Source organism: Lytechinus pictus, chromosome 2, assembly GCF_037042905.1.
Source record: "Lytechinus pictus isolate F3 Inbred chromosome 2, Lp3.0, whole genome shotgun sequence".
NCBI lineage: Eukaryota > Metazoa > Echinodermata > Echinoidea > Temnopleuroida > Toxopneustidae > Lytechinus > Lytechinus pictus.
The window spans coordinates 64385521-64413466 of record NC_087246.1 but is presented as its reverse complement, the minus strand read 5'-3'; the positions used below and the strand labels follow the sequence as shown (position 1 = coordinate 64413466).

At 37.8% G+C, this 27946-nt stretch overlaps 1 protein-coding gene across 1 annotated transcript; it reads right to left on the bottom strand.

The window, feature by feature from the left end:
• Positions 1-297: 297 nt before the first annotated feature.
• On the bottom strand, positions 298-12650 carry LOC129269807 (blastula protease 10-like). The gene is made up of 8 exons (XM_054907291.2): positions 12237-12650; positions 9452-9665; positions 8275-8486; positions 7266-7469; positions 6500-6862; positions 4542-4872; positions 4045-4273; positions 298-2850 (listed from the first exon to the last, which is right to left on the bottom strand). The coding sequence occupies exons 1-8, from the start codon at positions 12393-12395 to the stop codon at positions 2718-2720; spliced, it is 1845 nt and encodes a 614-aa protein (XP_054763266.2). The 5' UTR covers positions 12396-12650; the 3' UTR covers positions 298-2717.
• Between the last annotated feature and the right edge of the window lie 15296 nt (positions 12651-27946).

Below are 27946 nucleotides of genomic sequence, written 5' to 3'. Positions count from 1 at the left end.
GCATTATTATTGTCAGCAACACAAAATAACTGCTCCACACAACGGACCTGTACGCATTTTACATACAATTTGTTAAAATCAAATCAGTAGATTTATATAATACACTAAACAACTTTGAATGCAACAACCATTGATTTTTTAAACCCAACTTAACAAAAAAAAAATCAACTTTTCCAATCTAAACAATGAAAAGTTATGATTTGGTTAGTGTTTTAAGAACAAACGCATATAAATATGTTGTTTAAAATTTTATATATTCCTGTTTATATGTATTTCACATGTTAAACAACCATACTTGATTTATTGAAGATTTAATATGTTACAACTTCGCTATTTAAGATTTTTAACACTTCTTTAAACTGTATTAAATATAGTATTAATATATAACACAGTGTAGTATCTAAAATTAAAACAGCATTTTTATGTGTAAAAATAATTCTAAAAATAAGAGTAAACTGAAAATGAAATCACACTATTACAACAGGCCTTAAATGATTGCATGTCGAGATTTCTCCAGATAATATTGAGAATAATGCTTGGAATTAAATGGAACCCTGCAAAAATATCAAATTTAATACGGGGTAGATGGGATCAAGTTGATTTTATAAAGTTCCATCAGCTACTATAACAGTTTGAGTAATCTCAATTTGTGTTCTATGGCGATTTTGAAGTTGGCAGTGCTGATGAAAATTACGGGTTTAGAAGTACAACCCTTTACAAATTCATTATCCTCCTTTATCCTTGAATATGCTGTTCATCTTTGTCTAAATTCAACATTATTTTATAATAATACTTTTCGAAACGTTTTGATACTATTACCGATCCATCGATTTTCAAGGAAACAGCACATTGAGAATATCAGCCCTATCAAAGGCACTAAGAATTTATTTTTAAGACCCTATTACAAGAAGAGAAGTTATAAGACTGCTAGACAAAATTATTATTCATCCTCATCTCGATTATTGCACTGCCAATCGGATGAAACACAATTGTACAAATCAATTAATATCATGATTATACATCCTTGAAAAAACATCAAATACCTCAAATCAGAGTACTAATAATTAACGATTCAGCGATCGTACATCATCATTAAAACACTTTTGTACGACACCATTTCGATCGATTTTCGCCGATTTTTTAAGAGGTAAAGATAAATGAAAACCTGTTTATTAAGATATTTATATCAATAACGAATTTGCTCCCTAACGTTTTAAGCAAAAAGAAAAGACAGGCAAAATGGTGTGACAAATCATTCCTTCATCGGGGGCGATCCAAGGGGTAGGAGGAACAACTCCCCCACTTTTTTGAGCATTAATGTGTCCCTTTCTGCCGAATAAAAAACCCTCTGGCAAACGTGTTCAGTGCCCCTTTCCATCTTAGAAGGACCCGTGAGTTAACGAGTGCTCCTTTCTTCCTGTAAGTGCTTTTTCTCGGATGAGATAAGCGGCCTTTCTTATTTTGCTCTTTTCATGTCCGACCAAGCTCTCCTTTTTAGCGTTCTGTTCCCTTCTGAAAGTACATCTATCAGTTGGATAATCGCTTTTCAAAATGTTTTTATTGCACCCTTTAGCTCCTTTTTTTCATAGTGAAATTTCTCTTTTGCAGTGTGTTCCTTTCACATCAAGTGCCCCGTTTGATCTCATTAGTTTGTTTAAAACTTTCAGTCTGTTAAAGTAATTTGATTACAATTAGCACCTCCTTTTTTGCAGGGAAAGCAAAATCACAGGAAGGGGGTACTTGCCTGTCACAATTTCCCGTTGGAAAAAACTATTTTCCCAATGAAATATACCCTTTCACCTTATGTTAAAATTTCGATATGGATTCCTCCAACATGGTCAAGTTCATTGACCCAAAATGACCTTTGACCTTACTTATGTGACCTGAAAACAAAACAGGATGTTCAATAATACTTGATTATCCTTATGTTTAAGTTTCATGAGCTAGGTCCATATACTTTTTAAGTTATGCTGTCGTTTCAAAAAATTAACCTTGGATAAGATTTGATGTTGACTACGCCGCCGCCGTCGGAAAAGCGGCGCCTATAATCTCGCTCTGCTTGCAGAGGCTAGACAAAAATGAAGGGAACCTTTCTTGGGGGGGGGGGGGATTTACGGTGTGCACCCGTATCCTTGGATAAGGATAAACGCCTAATAGTGTTTTCTTGTTAACGACTTTTAATTATTATTTGAGACATGTTAGAGTGGGGTAGATATTTTATTTCAATTTTATCGTACTTTGTTTTAAGATGCACTTTTCAAAATCTAAAGTGCCCTTTATCTCCCTGTGCCACCCCACTTTCAAATTCGATCCACCGCCCCTGTTCCTATTAATAGCAAACAAGTTATTCTCCTTTCCAAACTCCGCACAATCTGAAATATAGCACAATATTCGGAATGCCAGTCAGCTTCTCAATAACTTACATCAATCTGTAAGCACGTAATCAAGTCTCCCAGCTTTCATAATATATCCAGCATCTTCCTCAGTCCTGTAAGTTCCTTTTTTCCTTAAAATATTAAGGGCGCCATAGCCCTGTTTCATTAAGCTCTTTGTAAAGTTACGAGTGACTTTACGAACGATTGGACTATGTTCTTAGGCGGCGAGTCAGCTATACATGGGGATATATCATTTAGCAACAGAAATGGTCATCAGTCGTGTGTTCAGTCGTACAAAAATCTTCATGAAACGCCCACCTGAACCAGAGTTAGATGTCATGGTTAGATGATGTCTACGGTGCGATATGAGGCTGTGAATCCTGAGCGTGTGCCAGAGGAATCAGACCTAAATCGAATTTGGAGCCAGTTCTGTAAAGAAATAAAGGTCCCGCCTGGCGCCTGAGACCCACAGAGCCTGCGAGTTATCAAAGGAAACATACAGCGAATTGTAAATGTGATGTTATAGCAATATCAAAATCGACATAAAAGAAGCACTTTACTGGTTGAAATTTGAATATTGAATCCTAATATACGGCAGAATCGATGGCCATGGTTGGCAGGACCTTACGTGTATTATAATTTTATTCCCAATTTGCCTCTAATATTTTTCAAAATAATAATTATTTGTTTCCAGTGAGTGCTCATCAATATTGGGGGGGGGGGGGCTGGGATATCAACATGAGATAAGAGTAATTATTATATTTGACTCAAATATCCACCCCCGCTCCTCCTTGTCAGGACAACATCTCCACAAGCAACCATAATGATAATCTCTAAAGGGGTACTCCGGGTTAGAAATATTTATATATAAATAAATTAAGTAAAATTCAAAGAGTAAAATGCTGAAAATTTTATCAAAATCGAATAACATATAACGAAGTTGTTGAATGTTAAAGTTAAGCAATATTTTGTAAAAACAATCATAATTATGAACTCTGTCATGAATATTCATCAGGAAGGCCGAAGATGACACATCCCCACTTTCCTCTTTCTTACGTTATCACATGAAATCATTATTGTTTCATTTTTTCCTACATGCGTGACTGATATGAATCCCTTGTAATGAAATAAGTAGCAGCAATATTGATATCTAATGCACTAAATCAGTTGTCAATCCAATTTGTTAAGTTTAAGTTCTACGTAGAAAATATTTGAATACACCTAATTTCATGGAATGAAATACAAAAGAACAAGTGGGGATATGGCATCATCAGATTGCTCATTGAATATTCATGAAATATGTCTAAAACTGTCTCACCGATACAATGGAAATCTTTAAAATGCCATATATAGCTTTGTTATTCCTTGTACAATTTTGATTGAATTTTCAGCGATTTGTTTGTCTTATTTGGAACATCCCTTTAAGGCCATAGTCTATGGATGGCGCTATACTGCAATCGTCGTAATTATTGTTCAAGTGAACTAGTTCCATGAGGTCTGGGGTCGAAGGCGCCTGACTACACCATATACATGTAGTTCGGGTTCGATTCACGGCACGGTCGGCCCGAGATATACATTGTTCTTTTGTAATTCATCCAAACAAGTGAAAATACTATATGCATTATTTAAAAAAAAAGGTTAAAAGCTGCTCGGGCCTATAGAATCTTACCTCATTAAGACTTCAATCCCGCTGCCTGGATTCACAATGACGTAATCGCCCTCACACTCGGTCGAGGGTTCGACGTCAAGGTGGTGAATAGTGAGCTCGATGCGACGACCGGCGGGAGCGACCATGGTGTAGTAACAGACAGCGTTGTTCGAATAGTCGGCCGGATAATTTGGAGAAGCCAAAGTGCCAGTCAGAGCTGAAAAATATCCACCGCAAGAACCAACGAACTCTGGGTGAAAACAAGGGGGGGGGGCAGTATGAGACAGATAATGAATAATTAATTCAAAACAATATCTTGGAATGTTTAACGGTGGAAAGAACAATCGGGCTGGATCAATACTCTCAGAGTGCAAAAAGTGCATTCCAAACACAAAATATAGCCGAATAATTTTCATATCGATCATTCCCTATAATTCTGAATCTAGTGAGAAGAGTAAACAGGCAGATCGCAAGCTTAGACATATTTTTTCATATAATTTAATAATCATTTTACATACCTCCACTCTCTCCTTCGGTTGTCGTGGTCATCTGTGTTGTTGTCTGGGCCGTGGTCGTTGGAACAGTCGTTGATTCCTCTCCGACCAGGGGACCGATGATGTTATAGGTAGCACGGAATCCACGACCGTTGACGTAAGGATCAGAGTGAAATGTCAAAATCATCTCGCTATTCTGTGTATAGAACGCGGGTGGACGCTCACTGCCGCAGTATGTATTTCCTGTCAGGTCACTGTCACCTGATCGGATATTGAGGTAGTCGTATTCGCAGTTTTCATGGTCCTCGAAGTCGAAATCACTGAACACGAGTGAGATCGACGACCCCTGCCCTCCCTAAAATGAAGATTAGAAAATGTTTTGTTTCAATCAATACCTCTGCATAATCGCAAATAAGCGAAACAGGAAAAGAGATGGATAGAGCGATTAGCTAGCTCCCCTACCCCCACATGTGAATCATCAGTGGAGTTTGATAAATTTGTCGAGGAATACATTGAGGTACTTCTCGTTGTGTGTGGGCAGTCTCATTACATAATCAGTGGCGTAGCTACGGGGGGGCCTGGGGGGGCACGTGCCCCCCCTGAGATTTGGTGTGCCCCCCCAGGTGCCCCCCCAGAAAAAATTGGCAGAGCAAAAAAAAAAAAAAAAAAAAAGAGGAGGAAGACGAGTGAATGAAATAATGTGAGGGGAAGACTTGCAATTAAAAAACAAATCTTTTCATGTTACTATATAAAATTTTTGCTGGCGCTTCGCGCCAGAATTGCCTGTTCGATGAGATTCATATCTTGCTCAATAGGCTGATATGGAGCAAGTTTTGAAGTCAATATGCAAAACATATTTTAGCTCGGACATCGAGCTTTCATTTTTTTTTTCATTTACAAATTTAAGTGCTCTGTGAAATCGGTCCGTTTTATGGTCTACATATCAGCATTTTAAGCTCACGCTGCGCGGTCACATTGTTTGATTTGCCAAGTTCATATTGTATTCCATAATGTTCCATTAAACAAATGTATTCAGAATGCCCAGATTCTAGGTCTAAATCTAAAACATGCGCGATAGCCTGCATGTTCTTTATTTAAAATGTACTTAAATTATCCAGTTTCACATCAGAATATCAATAATCGTCTACTCACGCTTCACAATCGCATTATTAATTATACCCAATTGACTATATTCTATTTATGATTTACAAAATATGAATAGAGTGTCCCGCTTTTAGGTCTAAAATCTCAATTTTAAAATTTCTTCCTCTCGCGCTTCGCGCTCGCATCAATTATTTAGTTACATATCTACTCCATTTATTAATACAAAAAGTGCTTAGAAAGGTCGGAATGTCAAAAAATTTGCTCGCGCTTCGCGCTCGCATTATTGAAATATATACCGTCTTCGTGGGTAACTGTAAGCAGTCCTTAAGCAGTCCTTTTCGATAATGCTAGAACAGTTGATAAATATTTCTGTTCACGCTTGGCGTTCGCAGTAACCATCTAGTTACATACGAATCTTGTTCAGGATCACACATAACATTGCCCAGAAAATTAAATTTTCAGGAAAAAATACATGAAAGTAAAAAAAAAAAAAAAATCGCTCGCGCTTCGCGCTCGCACTTTTTATAAGGCTTATGAGATTATTTCATGTTTATGTTGTTTTATAAGAATAAAACTAAGAAGTGACTGATATAGGTGAAGATAATTTCGGGCCCCATCCCCTAATGGCGAAAGTCGGATCCGCCCTTGTGACACATACACACACACACACCGGAAAAATGGCCGGTGCCCCCCCTGAAAAAGCAAGGACCCCCCAGTGCCCCCCCGTGAAAAAAATCCTAGCTACGCCACTGTACATAATCCTTTATCTTCATAAATATTCATTTTTTTCATTAAAATCTGCAATCTGGTTTTCCTCAAACCATTTCAAAACTAACAAAAACAAGAATGAACAGAATGTTGTAATGTTGGCCTTTTACCTGAATGCGATAGCTGCAATCAAACATGTCGTCATAGTTCCCGGGGTAGTTAATAGACTTGATCTCACCGTAGGCAGCAGTGTATGTGTGCATACATTCTTCAGAAGGGCCCACAGGATCTACTGGGTCACCTGTCTGGTGGCAGAAGGTCCCGCTGAAACCCGGTGGGCACACACAGTTGCAGTTAGGCCCCTGGTAACCATCGTTGAGACACACGATCTCCGTAGTGCACTCCTCGTTGCATTTGTAAATTATGTTGGCGAGTTTGATGTCGAGAAAGCTGAGGTAATCGCGGTTGCCGAGTAGGTCAAGTTTGGAAAGATCTTTCGTGGTGATTGTTGGAAAGCCATTTTTGGAGAAGTACTGGTGGAAGGGTTGTAAAGTGTTAAATGAATATATAAGAACATGAACTTATTTTAGTGTCAATAAGAGTGAAAATACAGAGCTTAAACCCTTTATCATTTTAAATGAATTACACGGTTTATAATATAACTATAGGTAGATAAACGTCTTCTGTTAAAGAATTTCATTAGATTTTCCTCATCTGTAAGTTTGAGATATTTGCAGCACTGTCGCAGAATGTGGATTGATAGGCACCAAGGGATTAGTCTGCTGTGCAAAGCCTTCACTCGAGTTAAGAGTCTGAATATGCAGCTCATGCCTTGTCTTATTATTTTTTTTTACCTCCCGATTTCTTTTTGCCAATAAATAAAACAATTAGTAGAAACAAAATCATAGAGATATATTACTAGTTATATAGACTTACATGAGTGCCGTAGTGCATGAGCGAGCCGGGATCGTATGGGATCTCATGTGTCGTCACCTGATTGGTGGTGTACTTAACAAAGTTCACTTCGGTTCCTGATTGGATGTTGTTCCAGTGGATAGTCACGTGGTCATCACGATCAGGGCGAGACTGCTCGTGGTGAAACCCGATGGCATGGCCGATCTCGTGCGCGACGACGCCTGGCTGTTTCAAGAGAATATTGGAGTGCAATAAAACACTGCCGATCACCAATTTCGTATATAATCATACGGTTGTGCGTATAGAGAGAATATTTTTTTGTTGTTATAAAGATCTTGTAGTAAGAGGTTAGGCCTACACCATTTACTCATTATGTTTTAGGATTTAAAAAGCAACACAATGTTTATTCATTATTAATTAGGGAATTCAGAGGCATTAATATCATTAAATGAACTCTTTGAACTATTGGAAATGTCACACTTATAGAATGCAGAGTTTAATATTTGTAAAAATCTATAGAATTTATAGAATTCGTTTTCACTTTGTTAAAAGCACTGGGTAAAATATGAGGCCTATCTCAACTGTCACAAGAATTTATGAAACAGCCCCAAATGTCCTATAATAGATTCGATTATATTGACTTTGTATTTTGTGGAAACTTTCTGCATGTTCCATATTCCGTTTTCAAATTAAATGATTAAATAAAATAAACTGTGGCGGCTCAATGCATTTCACTTGAGGAAGGGAAGGGGGCAAGAATAAGACCCTAAAGGTGGCGTCATAAGGTTACACAACCAAGGCTCCTTTTTTATACTCTTCTTTATTCCTCTTCCCTCTTTTCAGTCCCTCTTCATTTTTTTATCTGTCTTTCTCTTTAGGGCGTCTCCCCCCCCCCCCATTTGGCCCCTGTTGTGAGAATGATGCATAGAGTTAAGACCAACATACAAGAAGGCTCACAAAAAGTAACATCCCCCCTCCCCGATAGTACCGCCCCTTTATACAAGCCAACAATACGGGAATCCCTTCTTACCGATTCGCATCCCACCCCAATTGAGATTTGCTGAGCACCGGAGAACACCCGACCAAGATACGACCAACAGCCTCGGGAATCCTTCACAAATGAGAGTCTAGAATTGTGCCCGAGTTCACTGTAGATCTGATCTGGACTGTAAGGTTGGAACTTGATACAGGTATGATCGGTCCACTGCTTCATACCCGCCATGATCACCCCGATGTCACCGGCTAGAAACATAAAACAAGCCAATGTCATCATACTCTTTGTAATTGTTCTCATTATCTCGCTGAAGAAAACATGCTGATTACGGACAATTAAAATAAAGTTTAAAAGTATTTCACACAAAATATGAATCTATAAAATGGATAACTGTGCAGTAACGGATCTTGGGGTTCCCTAACAGCAGGAGCCACGCAAGCGGGGAGAGGGGGGGGGGGGGGCTGGAGGCTTCGGCGCTCCCCCACTTTTTTTCCAAAACCGTGTACAAAAAACGTAAAAATTACCATATGATTGTGATTTTTTGCATGGTCAGCCCCCCCCCCCATCTGAAAACCGTTCCGCGGCCCCTGAAGAGGGCACTGGGAACGATTTTTAGTTGAGGTGCTGATGTAAATTTGAAGAAAAAAAGAAGGTTTCCTCTACAGAATGAATGTTATTTGGGTTACATTTCTCCATTTTTCTTACACCTTCCAGAATTCCAGGGGGTGCTGCCTATGGAGAATAATACACCCATCACCCCCTGCACACCCGCTTCCCATGCAGGGCCATGGATCCTAACAAGGGAAGAGGGGATCTCACTCCAGCACCTCCTTCTCTGTTTACCATGTTACAATGTTTGTAATGACTCTAATGAGGGTACAGTGGCGCAACTTCGGGAAGGGGGTATATAGGACGCAGTACGTGGCATGCAGCTAATCTTCATTTGGTTAAACCATGGACCCGGGCCAAGGACCCTACCACAAGTCATGGTTAAAACGAACTGGTCAAATCCTATCTTGCAAGAGGATAAGAAAATTGCGAGGGAAACAAAAAGACTTAAAAAGTTTCCTTATGGGGGAGGGGGCTCTAAATGACCACAGATTCTAAACATTTTTTTAATTTCATTTTTGGTCGTCATTGCTTAACAAAAATAAAAATAAAACTATGTCTGTAAACCACTCGATAAAAATTATTTATCACATTGATAACTTACCAGAATCACTGGATAACTCAAAGGGTACTGTCTTCAGAGGCCATCTTCTGTGCTGGAAGATCACTGCTTTTCTCTTCTTTCTTCTCCGGTCGCCATGAACACGCTCGTCATCAAGCATCTCCCAGAGATTCGCCCATTGTTCGTCTGTCAGCATGATGTCGGACTGAAAGGCGCCGTCGCTCTCTTCTTCCATTGGGGATGCTGGAATACCGTTCTTTTCATACGATATACAAAATGATAATCAATAAAATTTGATAATAAAATTGTATTTTTGCTAGAAAAGGACAGAGAAAATGATTTGGAGGCCTAGTATCACGAATAATTCCAAGAGTTTTTCTTGTGTGTTTCAAAGAAACGAAAATCAAAATACCATCTATCAAAATATTAGTTACCAAATGAATATGTGGGCGTCTCGATAGGCAAATAGATCAATGACAATTCGCGCAGATTTTTTTTTGGCTTATTAATATAGTTCTAAACAAAGATCACATTGACCATGTTGACTAACGTAGGTAGCATGGGCGGCGGAGCAGGGTATTATCCTTTGTTCATGAAGGGGAGGGGGACACCATTCTGCTTCCCCCAATACATAAGATACTCCTCTGCTCCGCCGCCCATGATTGATAGGTAAACATGGAGGGTGCATCCCTCCCCAATATTGTACATCGTGATTCCCTTTGACTTTCAGGAGTTAAGAATTATTTTTACTCTTTAATGCGTGATTGCGCCCCCCTATATCGAGTCAGAATCCTCCTTCTTTGGTCAAATAGTTCGTGACACAAATTGAGTCCTTTGCTGAATAAGAGCCAGAGGTGGAACAAAATGTCATGGAACGGTATAAGGACCCATATTTTTGCCTGGCTTTATTACAGGTGCGGATCCAAACTCCAAAGTCATTCCGGTGTGCCAATTGCTAATTGTCTGTGCGGCCTCCCCCATTCAAAAATAAATTCCTGGGTCTGGTTATGGTACCGATTCCATGTCGATCAAAGCTGTAACGTTGTTTCGAATGAAATATCACGTCAGTTTGTGTACCAAGAATTGTTAGGAAGACTGTATCATGAGACAGGACACCCACTCTATTTCGCACCTTTTACCGCACAGCCACCTTGGCCACCTTGAATATATAGATACCCTCTTCAAACCAAATATATTTCTGAATGACAGGGTTTTTTTTTCATTTACATTGTGTGAAAACCTCAACTAGGATATTCTCTATACCTTGACAAAAAATGTGCCGCGAAAAATAAGTTTCTATTCATTATGTCTTTAAAGGACAAGTTAACCCCAACAAAGAGTTGACTTGGATATAAAGAGAAAAATCCAACGAGTATATAACACTGAAAATTTTCATCAAAAATAAGAAAGTTATATATGACATTTTGAAGTATCACTTAATTTCACAAAACAGTTATATGCACATCCTGTTCGGTATGCAAATGAGGGGACTGATGACATCACTTACTAATTTCTTTTGTATTTCATTACATGAAATATGATTTATTCCCGTTTTCTCCTCATTGTCCTTGAAACAAAGTTTCTCCCTGAACACGTGGAATTACCATCGCCTTAACATTTTATGGTTCAGTCAAGTTGGTCCTTATAGTCAAATCTGTAAAAATTGAAATATTCTATATTTCAAACAATAAAAAAAGTGAGTGATGGACATCATCGACTTTCTCATTTGCATGTCATTGAGTTGTGCATATAACTGTTTTGTGATGTCAGCAGTCCACGGGCACTGTCCACGGGCACCGTCCACGGGCATTCTCATTTCCATTATAGAAAAATGTCGACATTTTCTTCGATAAAGAAAAGGTATAAAATATACAAGGTCAACATTGAAAGATTTCAGCACAAATATGATAAAACCCAAGTTGTTTTTATTTTAAAAAAGGGTCCATCTTTACCAGTCTTTTCAAACTCATGGTTAATAATAATATAGGGTATTTATATTGCGCACATATCCACCTTATTAGGTGCTCAAGGCGCTCCTATATTACCCGGCTAAGCTAGGCGTTCACAGCGCACACAGCTTCTTGAGGAATTACTTCCTACCGGTACCCATTTACCTCACCTGGGTTGAGTGCAGCACATTGTGGATCAGTTTCTTGCTGAAGGAAATTACGCCATGGCTGGGATTCGAACCTACGACCCTTTGTTTCAAAGTCTAATCCACTGGGCCACAACGCTCCACATCATTACGAAATGAAATCATACACTTTCAAAGCATTTTGCACAATAGGGAGAATTCAAAAGCGTTGCGCAATAAAAATAAATTGTGTAACCAATAGTTCTATAATAACAAAAATATTATTATTAAAAAAGGGAGTCACTACCTTAATAATTTTTGAAGTGCAGTTTCTGCTATAACATACTTTATCGGCTGAGTGAACATCAATGAGAAAGGGTTGCGTGTTTTTTTTTTTTTGGGGGGGGGGGTGGGATTGGAAAAGGGTAGGAATTCTCCTTAAATCCATACCATTAACATTAAAATTTTATGTGTAGGCCGTTATTATCACAGAACGCATGGTAAAACTAAGAAAATCGAGAATATATATCGATAGCCATGTCGATGAAATATAGAGACATACTCCCTGACTTTGAAAACTAATCCAATCAATTAATGCACAGAATCAGCAGTTTCTTCAGAAAATGGTTATGTAATTTATGATTTTAGAGTTAATCCCAATTTAGGCGGGGATCCAGCACATTTCGTAATACCGTTTAACAAACGCGAACCCAGAAAAAAAAAAGGCTCATAGAAAAATAACATTGAACTCACCTCATCATCAGCGCCACGACGTTCTCTTTGTAGATCTTTTACCACAGCAGGTGCGCCATGGCAGTCTGGTAGCATAGTCGAACAGATGGTTAATAGCAGAATAATTCTAATCATTTCACTTACTGTCATATCGCTAAATAGTATGATTAATACACACATTCGTGTGATAAAAAAATAATTTGAGGATAGCGTTGTCAAGATGCCTCTACTTGTGTGATGACGAAATTTAGGTTGCACTTCTCACGTGACAAGGTGTAATAACTTTTCAGGAAAACAAATATTCTTGGTCTTGTAGAATAACTATTATAACATTTTTGTATAATTTTTTTTATGTAACTTCGACAGACCGGCATGGTGTTTGGCCGAAACTAGGAAAACACCCACATTCTCACCGGTTTAGAAGGGTTGAATGGGATGACTCAGGGGCCTGTTGCATGACGAGATGAGCGATACGTAGGAACGTCCTAGGACCATTCTTCCGAGATAGGAAGATTGGCGACAAATCAGCGCTTTCCGTTTCACGAAGGCAATCTTGTCTTCCAAGTCCGCGACATCGTTTGATATCGATAGTATCGGAAAAATATTTAGTCTTCATCGTCACCTGAACCTTTTATTTCTGAATGACGACTTTACATAAAATCCGATATTTCAATAGTAGGAGATCAAAGAATGTTTTGTTTATTCCTGATAGTAGAATTGATGTATGGAGCTTACTTTATGAGGTTAAAAGAGAAAAAACTTTAAAGATTCACAAACATAACTAAATAAAATCGAAATTTTCATTATTTCCCTTATTTAGAACACGGTGTCTTTTTAGAGACACCTTTTATTGATATTTCAACGAAAGAGACCCTTGTCCGACATAAAAATTGATTTTAACTAAGTAATTTCGACATTTATTAGTTCAATATTCTGCATTTTTATAGAATACTTGTATATAATGGGATATAATGATAATTTTGCAAATTATGCGTTAATATGTTATTTGTTGAGGTAAATATAGGGTTTGAATGGAGTAAACAAAATCAACAGTGTCTGATTGTATGAGACTAAAAAGGAAAATATGAGAGGCTGCGTGTGAAAAATCTAATTTATTTATTTTATTTATCAGATATAACGCAAGAAATACAAATGTGAGTGTTTAGAGTATAAACATACCTCAGTTGCATGATGAGTAACAGAAGAAAATGAAAATATGAAAATGGCTGCAAACATGTCCAAGTGGATAAAGTAGTACTTTGCAATAATAATTAAAACATAGAAAAAGGTGTGAATCAATCCGCAATGGAAAAAATACTTTTACAGAAATAATGCTAAATATGACAACGATCATAAACGCTGGTCATATTTAAAGATGATCACTTAATTTATGGAAGTTTATATAAGAATATAAGGTTTAAGAAATAACATAAAAAATATATATGTTCAACATTTCAAAGTTAAGGAGTATAGAGATTATATGCTATGACATAAGGGCCGAAAGGGGCCTACCCTAAGATTTAAAGTGCGCCTCTTCGATGGACTTTCCATAATCTTTTCTTTAATGAACTTATCTTCATTTGTAATGATTGTGATGTATTCGTAAGCTATAGGCTTAATCTGTATCTTAAATTCAATATTAGCTGCAGGTTTTTTGTTTTGTTTCACTGTTTCAAATCCAACAATTAATTTTCATTGATTAAGGACGTTCCACAGTTATGTTTATGCGCATTATGATCTGCGCATAATTTACACTGTGCGCGCTGACGTCACAATGAATGAACAGGAGATTAATTAGCTGCGGGTATGAGCTGATTTTTCTCATCTTCTGCACTTTAACTGCAGATCCGATGCGTCATTTCATGAAGCTAAAAAATTGAATTATTCCATGGACCATTCAAAAAAAAATTCTACAATTTCAAAATACTTTACTCTGCATTGCTGCCAAGAATCACGAATATTACCCCAAGTTTGAATACATGGTAGATTGGTTTTGATTTTTTCTTCACATAGATACAAAGCATTCGGCGCATTTTTGGTGTTTTAAAAAGCACATTTGCATTAATAAAAATGCTGATAGTTTAAAAACAAGCACATGAACCCCTATTTTTTAATGTTTGTACCTCTTAGGTATACCTTCCTCTACAACTCTGCAAATTTTTGTGAAAATGACATGGATTTTGAATAAAGTGCAGCATTTATTGTACGTTTGTAGTTTGTTACTGAAATTTTACATTTTTTAGATTGGGATTTTGTTATCGTTTACGCCTTTTTAAAGAACTGACAGTGCTGTTAAACTTAAAATTGCAAACAAATAGCACTATAAATAGATTCTCCATTCTAACGATATAATTACTAACTCTCTTGCGAAATCTGATGACTTTTTCATGTATTTTGACTGAGTAATAGAGGTTTAAACTCATTGTAGTAATCTTGGGAGGTCTAAAAATGCCAAATTCTTTTGAATGCGCAATTCTTAAGAACATCAATTTGGGTGAACTTTGAAGCTCTATAGCAAAAAATCAAGCACATGGACCTATGTTAATTTTTGCATATTTCGAATATTAAGGTTCTAAAGAATCTATGTGCAAAGTTTGGTGAAAATGACATGGATTTCACTTTAACTGTGGAACGTCCTTAAAATAAATCTCAGCAAAAAAAATAATTATAATGAAAATAAAATTAAAATAAATAAATGATTTAGCATGTTTAACATCTTAGTTTTGTTTGTCTTGTTTTTTTTTTGCTGAATGTTTTTTAACACGTTTTTTACCTTACTTAATTTCTTTTAAAGAAATTTGTTGTTTATCTTTAATGAGAAAGCATGAGGGGTCGGCTAAATAGATATAGTGCCGCCCATTTTAAGTATTTCATGTTTATTTTTTTAATAGAAAAGGGGTGGGGATAAGACGGAGGGAGAATAGAAGAAAACATATTTAAAAAAATATTTGGCCCTATACATTACCCCCGGGAATAATACATGTACCCCGGAGAAGTTAAAATGACATCCGTTTTTGGTCGTCCTGCCGTGCAAAAAGACGACCTGAAATTGATGACAACTAGCCCCCATATAAAAATAACTTGGCGCCATCCCAGATCAAATGCATCAGAGTGCAACCAAAAAAATGTTTAGAGGTGATATGTCAGTGTGGCTTGCCGTAAATGCATTTTCTCTCAATACCGACGGTGGCGGGCGGTGTGCAAAGAAGATCATGCCTACGTAGGACATGTCTGGAGGTGTCTTTCCAAGGACCATTCTTCGTATCGCCCAAATTGGCTTTGTGAAACAGTTGAGCGATATCTCGTTCTTACGTAGAATGGTTCTACGAAAGACCCTTTCATGCAACAGGCCCCAGGTCTCTGACTCAGTGAACCAAAACCGTATCTTCCTTCAAGAAGTAATCATGCATATTCATGAGTAAACTGCAAACCTGTTCAGCCTATCCTCTGGCGAGAAGAAGAGTTTACATCACACTCATAATTTGAATAACAATGGACTACATCTTTACAGACAGCGGGAAAATAACAATAACCGGACCACTCCCTCGCGAGGCTAGGGTTCTCTTTTTTGATTGAATGACGTTATCGTTTTGTGAGTATTGAATGCCCATATTTGAACATTATAACTTTCGGCTATACCAGGAATGGTTATTTCAATTGGTCTTCTTTTATAGAGAAATGGACACGCCTATGAAAGAGTATCCATGCTTTGCTATTTTGGGACAATTTATCTCGATTCTTTGCGGTTGATATAGAAGTTTTCATTATTTTGTTTGCCCTGATTCTTCCTCATAACTTTAAAGAATGAGCCGCATCATATATGAGCCAAGTTGTAGATCCAAGATTGATTTGACATTTTGTTCCATTTTGGGAAACCGATTAAAGTTATCAAGTTTCTTTCCGAGAATTAAAAAAGAAAGAGAACATTAAGAGTTTATTAAAAACGAATATTGCCAAACTATATTTTTTTATAAGAAAATAGACGGTGAGATAGTTGGACGAAGTTACTCGAGTATAATAACAAAATACAAGACTAACAAACGTCATACCGTTTACTAACCCAATTACCCAATTGTCTAGGAAGTATAAATATATTATTGTCTTCACCATCGATGAATCAGGAAAGAGCACAGTAAACATAAGAAACGTTCAACCTGACTTCATAATACGGGCCAAAGAAGTTAAAGAAGTTTTTTTTTTAATCACTCAAGAGAATTCGGATGACATTGCATACTTGCCCGAAAAAAACACCTTGAGTTTGCAAATTCAAGATCCCAATTTTACACCTTTATTTATTTTCCTTTCCTTTCCCTTCCTTTTCTTTCTTTCTTTCATTCTTTCTTTCCGTTCTTTTTTTTTTTTGGGGGGGGGGGAGGGGGTGGTCATGTTTTTCCTGACGTAGCTGCATTTGGGATCCACAAATTACGGTAATCAAGAAAATAACAAGCTCATTTGGCCACGAATAAAGTTTAAAGGCTGGCACTTCTTCGTCCTTTTTTTTCATAAAAGAAAAAAAACTTTTAGCCACAGCAAAAACCGACGAATTTAAAATTTCTAAAGCAGAATAAATACAAAATTATGTATCTTCAATTCATTTTCTTTTGGAACTCACAAAATTGGGAAAATCACAGAGCCGATTTTTTATTTTTTTTAAATAGTGGTTGGCTATACAGGGTGAAAAAATGTCTGTTTCAAATCACATAGAGGACCAGCTCCAAAGATGCAGATTGACCTCCTGAGCACTTTGGCACCTATTTCAGCAAATTCGGTAAAAAGTTGAGGGGGTGCCGCCAACAAAAACAAGTGGAATGCCTCTGGCGGTCTCACCTGCATCACGCGATTCAATATAGCAGCAGTGCTGACTTTGAAACCTACTATAACTCGCACAAGATGTTCAGTGATACTTGGTTACTCTTATGTCCACGTTTTATGAACTAAACCAATAAACTTTCAAAGTTATGATGGTAATTCAACAGATACCCCCATTCGGCCAAAGTTCATTGACCTTTGACCTTGGTCATGTGACCTGAAATGCGCACAGGATGTTCAGTGATACTTGATTACTCTTATGTCCTAAATATAGTTTAATGAACTAGACCAATATACTTTCAAAGTTATGATGGTAATTCAACAAATACCCCCAATTTGGCCAAAGTTCATTAACCCTAAATGACCTTTGACCTTAATCATGTGACCTGAAACTTGCACAGGATGTTCAGTGATACTTGATTACTATTATGTTCAAGTTTCATGAATCAGAACCATAAACTTTAAAAGTTATGATGGCAATTCAACAGATACCCCCAATTCGGCCAAAGTTCATTGACCCTAAATGAACTTTGACCTTGGTCATGTGACGTGAAACTCGTGCAGGATGTTCAGTGATACTTGATTAACCTTATGTCCAAGTTTCATGAACTAGGTCTATACATTTTCTAAGTTATGATGACATTTCAAAAACTTAACCTTAGATTAAGATTTTGATGTTGATTCCCCCAACATGGTATAAGTTCATTGACCCCAAATGACCTTTGACCTTGGTCATGTGACATGAATCTCAGGCAGGATGTTCAGTAATACTTGATTAACCTTATGGCCAAGTTTCATGAACTAGGTCCATATACTTTCTAAGTTATGCTGTCATTTCAAAAACTTAACCTTAGGTTAAGATTTGATGTTGACGCCGCCGCCGCCGCCGTCGGAAAAGCGGCGCCTATAGTCTTACACTGCTATGCAGGTGATACAAAAACGATTTGGGGCAAAAAGGTCATTGACTTTTGACCCCACCCCTTAAAATTGTATATCTTGGCTTCCAATGATTTTTGTGTCAACTTCTATGTTATTTCGGACAAGGAATTCATTTTTAACAACAAAAAAAAATGTATAAATGCTATCTTTGTATACTTATAATTTAACCCCTGGTTAATTTGGGAGGGGGTCAATTTGACCCCCCCCCCCCCCCTTGATGAATTTTGTCACTACGCGACCGCAAAAGAAATTCCAGTCTGACTTGTAGAGTACAACGGATGAGCGACTCAGCTTGTAGTTTGAAAGCATGGTTTGGCATGTTTGGGAAACGAGTTAAAGGCACGTACAGGCACGCAAAATTCTTAGCCAATCAGTGGTATGCATTCTTGTCACGTGAGCATATTATTGACTGATTGGAAATGCCCGCCCAGAAAGGTTGTATGCTCTATATATTGTGGACACCATAACGTCCCCCAAATCGGTCAGTCGCATTACACAAAAAGAACATGGAGAAAAATGACTGAATATGAATACTCTTTTTTTAAATCAAAACACTTTTTTTCCATTTCAATACTTGCAAAATATTACTTACATAATTTTATAGAAGTCTCAAATAAGACATTTGAATTTGGGAAGCAACTTCGAGTTTCTTTTGACAATTGAAAAACTCCGGTCAGTCGCATTACACTTTGTCCGGCACTTTTGCAGTGACGCGACACTATTGAAGATTCCTGACCTTACTGTACTTGTCTGTAATTTCCTAAGAAGATACTCACCAGATTTTGATAAAATTTTCTGGAGAGTATTTTGAAACATCTGGAAATATTATGTTAAAATTCATTGATGCTTGACTTATTGTTTTGAGTTGATTGCCATTTGAAATAGTGACTCGCGTGACATAAGAGTGTGACTCGCGTGACAAGTATCATTTTGGACTACAAATTGAACAAATTATCATGATTTTATATAATAAAATGGGCCAAATTTCATTCAAACAGAACATTTTTTATGGTAATTTGCATCCCCTTTATGTTGAAAGCAAAGGAATTTAAAATCCACGCTCTGATACATCTACTTACATGAAAGTTCACATGTGGGACTACATATTGGAATCCCATATGTCTTATTAATAGCATTTAACAACGTTTTTCTCAATAAAAGTAATCATTCAGGCCTAAACAATTGACATCTGTCTAAAAAAACTTGCAATCCTTTTCCTTTTCCCCAAAAATATTGCTCGTTTTGTGATATGTGACTTGAGGGTGACATACCCTGAAAAATGCGACTCGCGTGACAGTACTTTTATAGGGTGTCATTTTTTCATAATGAAGGGGTCTCTAGTTGGCAATCTTCTTTGCTGGTTTGATATAGGACTATATGCTTCTTTCTTTTTATCAACTACAAATTATACTACCTTATACTTTTTAAGTAAACTAAACTACGGATGTATTTTTGGGACTCGCGTGACAGATTTTCGAGAGTGTTTTTAACTTGAAACATTGTCAAACTCGGTTTTAAAAAGTGCAAAAAACAAAGTGATAAGTTAAAATGGCTATAAGATTTGAAAGAATACAAAAAAATGTCAATTTACAAACATTTATTAGTGTCATTAAAAAAGTTACAAAAAAGACTTTTCATGCAAATTTGACATCTTTTTAGGTTCGTGTATCTCGGTCATTTGCAAGTGAAAGGCAGTGAAAAATCAGATTTACACCTTTTTGACATGTACCTAGCCAAAATATAAATATTCTTCATTGATTGGTTGGTTTAACTTGCAATTTTTTTAAACCTAGTTACATGGAATGGCTGATAAGAAAAACAAGTGGAGCGCCTCTGGCAGTCTCACCTGCATCACACGATTCAATATAGCAGCAGTGCTGACTACTATAAAATATTTATTCACAAAAACACCATTCATATATTATGATACAATACTACGTTCAATTCATTGACCCTAAATGACATTTAACCTTGATCATGTGACCTAAAACTTGTCAGTGATACTTGATTACCCCTATACCGTGCGTCCCAGAAAAAACGAAACCAAGATTTATCGATGATTTATCATAACTTAATCACAAATAAAATAGACAAGTGACCTACCATTGTAAAGCTTAGAATCTCCTCTTTTATCTGAAACTACTTACATTATTTCTCATTCACGCATGAGTGAGCAAAAACAATTTGAAGAGGGGATACCAAAAAGTCACTCGGCGGGCTGTATCTGGGTTTAATAAAGAAAACCACACTTTTAAAAAGTTCAATATCTGCTCTTTAATTTGATACCTCAATTACAAAAAATGGTAGAAAAATGATAAAGTTCTGGTCATTTGAAATAAAGCTTGAATTTCATTAATTTCATGAAATGATGAGGTTTTACAGGCTAGCGTTCCGAGTCACTCGACACTCCGTTTTGTTGACGATTAGCCATGCATTAAGTCTTTTGAATTATGGAAATACAAGCATTGTTTCGAGGGGACATAACTTTTTTACCTCTTGACCATTTTCTGTGATTAAGGTATCAGATAAAAGAGCAGATATTGAACTTATTAGGCATGTGATTTTTTTTTTGAAATTCAGATACCCCCCGCCAAATGAGTTTTTGGTATCCTTTCTTCAAATTGTTTTTGCTCACTCATGCGTGAATGAGAAATAATTTAAGTAATTTCACATGAAAGAGGTGATTCTAAGCTTTACAATGGTAGGTCACTTGTCTATTGTATTTGTGATTAAGTTATGATAAATCATCGATAAATCTCGGTTTCGTTTTTTCTGGGACGCACTATATCCACATTTTATACGCTATATCTATAAACTTTGAAAGTTATGACAGCCATCTAATAATTACCTCTAAAATGGTCAAAGTTCAATGACCGTAAATGACCTTTGACTTTGGTCATGTGACCTGAAACTCGCATGAGATGTTCAGTGATTGGTGATTGGTGGGGATTTTTTTACCCGATTGCTAAGAAAGCGTGAATGCTTGTAAGCAAACAACCAAAGGACCGACGGCTTAAGGTCCTCTCCGAAGGACCTGGTAATGAGGATTAATGCCTTACCAAAGGGCACTAGCGCACCAAGTGGGAATCGAACCCGGGTCACCGGAATACGAATCCCCCGCTCTATACCGACTGAGCTATCGCGCCTCCTTATGTCCTCTTATGTCCAAGTTTTATAAATTAGTCCAATATACTTACAGAGTTATGATGGTAATCAACAATTACCATCAACATGGCCAAAGTCCATTGACCTTTGACTTTGGTCATGCGACCTGAAACTCGCACAGAATGTTCAGTGATACTTGATTACTCATATGTCCAAGTTTTATGAACTAGACCAATACACTTACAGAGATCTGAGCTAATTCAACAAATACCCCCAACATGGTCAAAGTTCATTGACCTTAAATGACCTTTGACCTTGATCATAAGACCTGAAACTCGCACAGGATGTTTAGTGATACTTGATTACTCTTATGTCCAAGTTTCATGAATCAGATCTATAAACTTTTAAAGTTATGATGGGAATTCAAGATACCCCCAACTTGGACAAAGTTCAGTGACCCAAAAAGACTTGAACCTCAGGCAGGATGTTCAGTAATACTTAATTAACCTTGTCCAAATTTCATGAAGTAGGTCCTTATATTATGACATTTCAAAAACTTAACCTTAGGTTAAGATTTCGATGTTGATTCCCCCAACTTGGTCTAAGTTCATTGACCCTAAATCCGGGGAGGGGGCACTTCAATTGACGAGTGGATACCATGCGCGACCATGGGGTCTCGAAAAGCACCCTAAACAAGTATTATCCAAGTTTGGACTCTCGCCGGGCCTCGGACACTTCATAACTCGCCATGTTTTATAAGTCGACTTGACAAGATAAAATATCCCGCCATGTTGACATATAACGTTTTATAAGTCAACTGGGCAAGATAACGTATCTCGCTATGTCGATATATAACTTTTTATAAGTCGACTTGGCTAGATAACGTATCTCACCATGTCGACATATAACTTTTAACAAGTCGACTTGGCGAGATACCGTATCTCGCCATGTCGACATAATAAGGTTATTATGTCGACATGGCAATATAAAGTATCTCGCCAAGTCGTCAAGACGATGGCACTTTAAAGGCTCCTTAGAAACATTACCCTTAACAAGTGTATTGGAAACAAAACGATACCTTTGGCAAGTATTCCCTGAATTGAACCCCTAAACAAGTACAGCGATATTTTAATTGTTATATGTCAGGGAAGTCGGTTTTACCTTTACCTACTTGGGTTTAGTACGGCCCCATGCACTTCCCACACCTCGCGCAAATCGGACTCTAAACACGTAGAGCTGACTGTTGGGACAAAAAGTACATCCTTAGAACATTTTAGTCTTTTTACCCTCTCGAATTTGACCCTAAACACGTAGCTTTCCTTGCGAAATAGATACCCTTTTTTCATTATTTTAGTGTTTTTGATACCCTTATTACGTTAGGTACGTAACGTGCCCTATCTTGAAAAAGACATCCCTTTTACGTATTTTTTTTTTTGGTCGCGCATGGTATCATCTCGTCAATGTAAGTGGCCCCCGGGCCCTAAATGACCTTTGACCTTGATCATGTGACCTGAAACTCGGGTAGGATGTTCAGTAATACTTGATTAACCTTATGGCCAAGTTTCATGAACTAGGTCTATATACTTTCTAAGTTATGCTGTCATTTCAAAAACTTAACCTTCGGTTAAGATTTTGTGTTGACGCCGCCGCACAGTGGGCCGGGGCGAAACAAAAGTGCGCCAAAAGTCATTTTGGGCAATTTCAGATTTTTATTTTTTGTCATGCCCAGCTGAGAGATAACACTTTGAAGAATACTTCAGCAAAATATTTCATTCCGGAATTTGCATAAAGGTGGTTAATTTCTTACCTCAAATCGTAAAATGTGACATTTTGCGAAATGTCGCGTATATGACAACCTACTTGAAAAACAGGCCATTTCACAGGAGGTTTTTCATGTAGGAATCTGAAATGACTCCCACATAATCCTGATATATTCTTTTTTCGTGTGAAAGGGTTCAAAGTAGATAAAAGATACCTTTCAGGAAGGTTTATAGGATGATTATTCCTCGAAATAGGCTGAAAATCCATGTTTTTTGCATTTACATTAAAAACGTTTAGATTTCCGTGGATTTCCGTCTAAATTCTATAAGCATCATTTTTTCCGATGTCTCAGCTTTAAGTCGATACCAAATTTAGCTGCCCGTTTTTGCCCGTTTTCATGTTAGAGCCGATTTTACTTGACACAACACCCCAAAAACCTGTTAAAAAACGGTCATTTTTATACCGCGCAGTCATCGTAGCGCACCGTATGGGTGTACATTGCCGTTCGCTTTTGCACGGCGAGGACGATTCCCCTTCCATTCCATGAAAATGACATGAATTCCGGGCATAATATAAACAAAATAAAGGTTGCTAACGCAAATAAGGGCTATACCCACAACTCTTCTAGAGATAAAACTTACTTGTAGAATAATTTCAGCCAAAAACCCTCCTTATAGTGATACATTCGTGGTGTTATATATACTCTGCGTTTTACATAAGTCCACACAGCTTGATAAAGCACGGTTAATATTTTTCAGATTTTATTTTATTTTTTATAAATCTAATTAATGATCATTTTTATGCCATAAAATTATTTTCGGCATCTCATACACACTTTTTAGGCATGATCGTTTTTAGGTATGATCGTGTCCTTCTTCATAGTCTTTCGCACACCAAACATTGGCTGGACAGAGAAGTCTGGGAAACCATCATCTCTCTTGACATTGCCAGGAAGAAGAAGAAGCGTACGCATCGTGGACGTAGGTCACCGGAAAAGTGTCAACTTCAGTTGGTGACACAACACATGTGTCTGGCCACTCCGCCTTCTTTGCCATCTTCGCCTTCGCCTTCCCTGTCCTCCACACCATCTTCAACTAATGATGTCATTGAAAGACGGCTATCAATGAGTATGTTGAATGCCCGGTCCTTGCGGAATAAATCTGATGAATTCCAAGATTACGTCCTCGAGCATAATTTTGATGTAGTGTTCATCTGCGAGACATGGTTGACATCATCTGATGACGCAGTTATAGCCAATCTCCTTCCTCAAGTTTATACCTTTAGGCATAGGTGTAGAGCAAACAGGAGAGCAGGTGGTCTTGCGATCCTATACCGTGATGGACTGACGGCAGCTATAAGGCCTTCATTACATATGAAGAGCGTCGAGATGATGTCTGTTACTTTATCATCCACTAACAATATCAGTATTGACGTAGTTATGGTATATCGCCCTCCTGGGACCCGTGTTGCCTTCTCTACTTTCATCGAAGAGTTTACTGTTATCTTGGAGGAGACCTCTTTCCGACCCTCTCCCCTTGTTATTACAGGTGACTTCAACATTCATTTGGATAACTTGACTTTGCCCAACACGAAGAAGTTCAATGAACTGCTTTCCAGTTATGGCCTTGTTCAGATGGTAACATCACCTACGCACGAACGTGGTCATATTCTTGATGCTTTCATCATACGATCTTCTGATAGAGATATTTTCTCTGGTCTTCGTGTAATCCCTGGCATTTCGGACCATTTGACAGTAGCATGCTTTCTTAATGTGGCCAAACCACGTCCTGAGGTGAGACAGTCGGTTGTACGTAACATCAAAGCTATTGACCGAGTATCGTTCGCTGATGATCTGAAGCAGAGCAACATTGCTGGTGGCTCCTCTCTGGATGTTCACATTGCAGTTGCTCAGTACAACACAAGCCTCATCAATCTAATGGACAAGCATGCACCGGCTAAGTTGTGCAAGGTCAAACTTCGCCCTCAGGCTCCTTGGTATACCCAAGAGTGTACCGTTGAGAAACAACGACGGAGGCTTCTTGAAAAGAAATGGCGGTCTTCGCGATTAGAGATTGATCGTCAGTTGTATCAAGAGCAGAAACGGCACGTTAATTATCTTATTCGTCAGTCTAAGCAATCTTACTACAGAAAAGTCATTGAAGACTGTGGCGATGATTCTAGACGTCTGTTCCAGGTTGCTAATCAACTTCTTAACCGGAAGCAGTCATCCCCTCTTCCTTCACTTGCCTGTGATAAGTCGCTAGCAGGAGAGCGTTTCATGAAAGGACTTGTCGGACGTTTTATCCGACAAGTCCTTTTTTATCCGACAGTTACTATAGTAACAGTGCTTCTCAACCAATCAGAATCCAGGAAAGTTGTCAGATCTGACAACTTGTCGGACGAAAATATTGATGAAACGCCCCCCAGATATCTTCAATAATTTCTTTGTTGACAAGGTTAATTCAATCCAACGTAGCCTTTCTCCAGATGTTTCTCAACGACCTTGTCTGACGGATGAAATTTTGGAAGTCTTCGAACCGACCACAGCAGATGAAATCAAATCCCTTATTTGTACAACTCCTGTGAAGTCAAGTGGACTCGACCCTGCTCCGACAAAGTTGCTTAAAGAATGTGCTCCAACAGTCGCACCAGTGATTGCAGCGATAGTCAACATGAGTCTCTCTTGTGGCGAGGTTCCCAAAGCACTGAAGCTGGCCCACATCCACCCTCTACTTAAGAAACCATCTTTGGACTGTGAGTCACTCCTTAGCTATCGGCCAATCTCCAATTTGCCATACCTATCTAAAGTATTGGAACGTGTCGCTTTTTCTAGACTGTCAGACTATCTCATTGAAAACGATCTGATTGATGGAAGGCAGTCTGCATACCGTCCTAATCACAGCGTGGAGACTCTCTTGGTGAACTTATCGAATGACATATTGTCAGAGATGGACACCGGACGTGTCACAGCTTTGGTTTGTTTAGACATGTCTTCTGCATTTGACACGGTTCACCATGGCATACTTTTGGATATTCTGTCATCTCTTGGTCTTCGGGGAAAGGTCTTCAGCTGGTTTGAGTCATATCTATCTGATCGATATCAGCTGGTTTGTGTCAACAGTGCAAGGTCAGATCAAGTTCCCCTGACAAGCGGAGTTCCCCAAGGATCGGTGGGAGGTCCCCTACTTTTTTCTGTATACATCAGTGGTCTCAAGCATATTTTAGATAAGCACTCTGTTATTTAGTACCACTGTTACGCCGACGATGTTCAGCTGTATACTTCTTTCGCCGCTGGTCAAGATAACACTGAACTAGCTATCAAAAAGCTTGAAGAATGTATTAATGATGTACTAGATTGGATGTGCTCACACTCTCTTAAAGTAAATAATGCTAAGTCTGAATTCTTGTTGCTTGGTTCTAGGGCTCAGTTATCTAAGTCTAATGTTTGCTCCATAAAAATAGGATGTTCTGTAATCAGAGTTTCAGATAAGTGCAAAAATCTTGGGGTTATGTTTGATGCTAATATGTCCATGTCTACCCAGGTCTCTAGTATATGTCAATCAGTACAGTACCAATTACGGAATTTGGGGTTCATTAGGAAGTATCTCACTAAGTCTTGTACAGAGAAGATTATACATGCACTCATTACATCCCGTCTTGATATTTGCAATGCTTTAGTATATAATGTTTCACAATCTCAGTTAGATCGCCTTAGGAAACTCCAACATAATGCTGCCCGTATCGTCACCATGTCCCCCAAGAGGAATCACATAACCCCCATTCTCAAATCTCTTCACTGGTTACTTGTTGCACAGCGCATTACATTTAAAATCCTACTACTTGTTTTCCATTCTATTCACAGAACTGCACCTCAATACAACTCTTCTTTGATTACTCCATACAATCCCTATCGCAACCTTAGGTCTTCTAGTTCTTTCTTACTCGCTGTACCACAATCTCATAATTCATGGGGGATCGATCATTTCAACATGCTGGGCCTTTCCTATGGAATAAACTGCCAATAGAAATCCGCAATATTTCTTGTCTCACCACTTTCAAAAGTTTTCTTAAAACCTGGTTATTCACGCAAGCTTTTAGGTAATTGTTATTCTACCCCTCTTTTTAGTAGGTTTTCTTTCTTCCTTCCTTTCTTTTTCTTTTTCCTTTTCTTTTCTTTTCTTTTCTTTATTGCGCCATGAGCATCTTTTTATGATGGATACCGGCGCATTACAAATGTTCATATTATTATTATTATTATTATGTGAGAAGCATAAACCACTATTCACTCTGATCAATCTTAAAGTAGCACATAACACAAAGTTTATGTACTACACATTGTTTAGCGTAATTTGTCTTTTCACAGATAGGTTTTAAGTAGCCAATCAAAATTTGGTATCAAGGTGACGTCATATCGGCTTTAAATTATGTTCAGTCGATTCTACGGCCCAAATTACCCACAAGCAACATGTTAAAGTAAAAATCTAACACGGAATATAATTTTGGCGCACTTTCAACTCATTCTGGCCCACTGTGCGCCGCCGTCGGAAAAGCGGCGCCTATAGTCTCACTCTGCTATGCAGGTGAGACCAAAAAAATCGAGGCTAATTATGACCTTCCTTTGTATTAATGAACTTCCATATGATATTAACATAAAATAGAGCCAATATATATTTTTAGATAATGTTCGCTTTTGTTTGCAATCGTCCTTATGCTCAAGTTTCATGAAATAAATCCATTTTAGGGTTATGATGACATTTTAAAAATTTAACCTTGTTTAAGATTTGAATGTTGACGAAAACGCTGTCGGAAAAGCGACGGTATGGAATCAATACAGTATATACTATTGATATATAGGCGAGCAAAAAAACAAACAAAACAAAGCAAAAAACCATACCTTCGGGTTAGCCCTCGATTTTTGTTTATGAATATGATATGGGCTGGCACCTTTAGGGGATACGTGGATTAACGCCACTCAGAACGCAGAATCGTATTGCTCAAATCGAAAATGACGGTAGTAAAATATGGGCGATAAATAATGTTTCTAAGTCAAACCCAGTTCATATTTTACTAGTGCAGATAAAAATAAATAATTACAAAAAATACTCGGGTTAAGGCGT

Coding starts and splice junctions, on each gene's coding strand:
- LOC129269807 (XM_054907291.2), bottom strand. CDS start 12,395: ATGTGTGTATTAATCATACTATTTAGCGATATGACAGTAAGTGAAATG. Junction 4,873..6,499: donor ATTGCAGCTATCGCATTCAG/GTAAAAGGCCAA, acceptor TCTTCATTTTAG/GGAGGGCAGGGGTCGTCGAT. Junction 4,274..4,541: donor AACCGAAGGAGAGAGTGGAG/GTATGTAAAATG, acceptor GTTTTCACCCAG/AGTTCGTTGGTTCTTGCGGT.